Source organism: Camelina sativa, chromosome 7, assembly GCF_000633955.1.
Source record: "Camelina sativa cultivar DH55 chromosome 7, Cs, whole genome shotgun sequence".
Classification (NCBI taxonomy): domain Eukaryota; kingdom Viridiplantae; phylum Streptophyta; class Magnoliopsida; order Brassicales; family Brassicaceae; genus Camelina; species Camelina sativa.
The window spans coordinates 7,696,852-7,699,769 of NC_025691.1; the positions used below are offsets into that span (position 1 = coordinate 7,696,852).

The following is a 2,918-nucleotide window of genomic DNA, read 5'->3' on the forward strand; positions in this document are numbered from 1 at the left end:
TAAGTCCATAAGTCTGAAAACAAAATCCCTAAACCAAAAACACAAAAAAGGAACAATTTTTTTTTTTTTTTTTTTTTTTTTTTGTGGTTCCAACTCTCAGAGAAACCTTGAAAAGATTATTAACAGCAATGTAAAACCTTAACCACTCCAAATTCCGACGAGAGACTCTCTTAGAGAAGAAGACAAAAAAAACTGAGAATTTGGTGGAGGAAATTGTGAGTCCGTACCTTTGGAATCAACGAAACAAAAACCCTAATCCGTACGTTAGGGTTTGAGGAAATGCGAACTGGAGAATTCGGTGGTGAGATACGAGAGAGAGAGAGAAAGTAAGCGACGGTGTTGTTTGCGGAAGAAGAAGAAGAAGAGATTGAGAGAGAGAGGAGAATCGAAGATTTTGAGGAAGAGACGGAAAAAAAAAAAAAAAAACTGGTTTTTAAAAAAACTCTTCTCTTTTCTCTGTGTGTGTGTGTGTGTGTGGCTAAACCTTTGTTCGCCAATGGCTGGTGTTTTTTTTTTTTTTCTTTTTCAAAGGTTGTCAAATTTCAATTTTGTCAATTAATGATACTCTTCTCTCTATATAATATCATTATTTTTATTATTATACCTAATTTATCTTATTCAAGTTCAATGTTTTTTTTCTCATTGACGGCAAGTTATTTTTTCACGTTGAAAGTGCATTAACATGTCACATTTCTAGGTTTTCTACCTTTTTTTTTTTTTTTTCAGATGTATTTGGTTTATTAATTTTGACTGGATAAATTATCAATTTTAGTCGTGGTTAAAAGTTAAAACAGTTAGTCCGGTTTAGTAATTGTTTTCGGTTTATAGTTTTTAAACACAAACACTAAGGCCGGTTTAGTCCGGTTTATTAATTGTTTTTGTTTTTTTTTTGTAGTTTAAAACACAAACACAAGTCCGGATTTAACTGAAACACTTTGTGTAGAGAGCTGTGTCTCCACGACTTGGACCTGTTTTGTGACATGGGTGAGTTTGGTAGTTGTTACGGCGATAAATTCATATCTTAATCACTTAAATTTTAGATTTTGACTTGATCCTATCTAAAACTCATTAAGAGATTTACTTATCCATTTAAAAAAAGAAATCACCTAAAGGTTTGATGTTACAACTTACAACTATCCTTCTGTCGCGCTTCTCATCCTTTTTTTTTTGGAAGCCCGGAAGTTACATTGCGCCAAAGGCTTGTTGCCAAAACTAACTATGTTATTTTAGAACATTGTTTCATTCATCAATAAGCAGCATTCCATTATCTGATGTTCTGATTTGCTTATTGTTCGTTCATACTTCATACAAACGAAACTTTGACACGAATTTCCAATTTAATAACTTAAATTATTATTATTCGTAGCAAACTCCCAGTATCCATCCTCAGTCAATTAAAATCATCCATTGTTCCATTAAGAGAAGCACATTCATGGCAGGCCGAGAGATTATGCACATTACTCATCATTACAAATATTTCATTTATATCTCAAACCTCCAAAAATGATTGCCTACATATGGTTCCATAAATTTCATTTATATCTCAAACCTCCAAAAATTCCATGACAGGGATGTATGTATATATATATATATTAAAATCGAAATAAGAAAAGAAAAATACTCGAAAAGTGATAAAGAAAAACACTCGAAAAGTGATCTAACTTGTCCACTTCTGACATTAACTACTACGGCATAACAAATACCAATTTGAAGGATTCGGTTAAAGAGTTTAAAAAAAAAAAAAAAAAAAAGATGAAGCAGAGGAGTTACCGTATAATGAGTTTTGGGGGTTTTGGAAAAAGCCAATTTTCTTCTATATATATATATATATTTTTTGGGGAAGATTTTGGGAAAGTGGGATGTGCAAATGGCTGAGGACTTTACGGTTTTATTCATCGTCATCTGAGATTAAAGCGAAAGAAAAAGGCTTGAACTTGTAACCATCTCCATGGAAGAACTTCCCCATGAATTCAACCCAGTGAAGACGCAGAGCATGAAGAAATGCACTTAGTGTTTCCATCATCAGAAGTATAAACGCTGTTGCAAACGCAAATACCGCTACTCCGATTAACCGGATCAATATGTTTTCATACCTGTTTGCAAGAGCAATTTTTTTTATCAATGACAGTGACATATTACGTTTAAACATGTAACTTAAAACTACTGCTCACCCCCAGGCAAGAAGAAGAACTTTCTCATAGAAGACTGTCGACAATTCCGAATGAGCCAAACTGTAAGGCCAAATTAAAAAATTTGTATCAAGACCATATTAGAAACAGGTAGGAAGGATTAACTAAACCTTTTGAAAAAAAGCGGAAACGTTGGTAATTTACCTAAGAGCCCAAAGACGTAGGTAAGATGCTGTGTTAGAAACTGAACCTAGAACAAATTCTATGGAGTGAATCAATTGATGTACAAAAATCTCGCTGAAGTTAAACTCTTCTTCGTGATGGCCTCCTCTAGCGGAGTCTGGTTCTACATCAAGATCCACCTCAGAAGAACCAAGAACCCCGTAAGTTCGACCTTGAAACCTCTGGGGAAAAAAATTTCATCCCTTTGATAAGCCCAGAGCCAAAATTGATTAGTGAATGAAACAGATGCAGTGATAGCATTACCTCCATGTGAATTTTCCTGAGGGCAAAGGGTTTTGGAAAAAGCATCCATGGGACCGCGATGAATGCCGAAAGCAATAACAGAATCTGCGGAATATAGTATATCTTGTGTGAGTGTCAAGATGAGCAAGGAAGGAACAAAGAACCAATGTAGCACTGGATATTAGAAAATTTATGGAGGAAAAATTATGCCTGAAGTGGACGCTGGCCCCAAAACAACTCATTTTCTCCAAGTTCTTCAGTGGGACTCAGAAACATGTAGATCATTACATGATACAAGTCTGCTTGAGATCCCGTGCACCACTT

At 34.8% G+C, this 2,918-nt stretch overlaps 1 protein-coding gene across 2 annotated transcripts in view; it reads right to left on the reverse strand.

The window, feature by feature from the left end:
• LOC104700673 (V-type proton ATPase subunit a1) overlaps positions 1,508 to 2,918 on the reverse strand; it is a gene marked incomplete in the record, with an annotated part of 9,007 nt that continues 7,596 nt past the window's right edge. Inside the window, 5 exon segments of one of the 2 annotated variants that reach the window (XM_019227553.1) lie at positions 1,508 to 2,093; positions 2,172 to 2,231; positions 2,334 to 2,533; positions 2,616 to 2,699; positions 2,805 to 2,913. In XM_019227553.1, the coding sequence (XP_019083098.1) occupies positions 1,889 to 2,093; positions 2,172 to 2,231; positions 2,334 to 2,533; positions 2,616 to 2,699; positions 2,805 to 2,913 (658 nt within the window). 2 annotated transcript variants of the gene reach the window in all.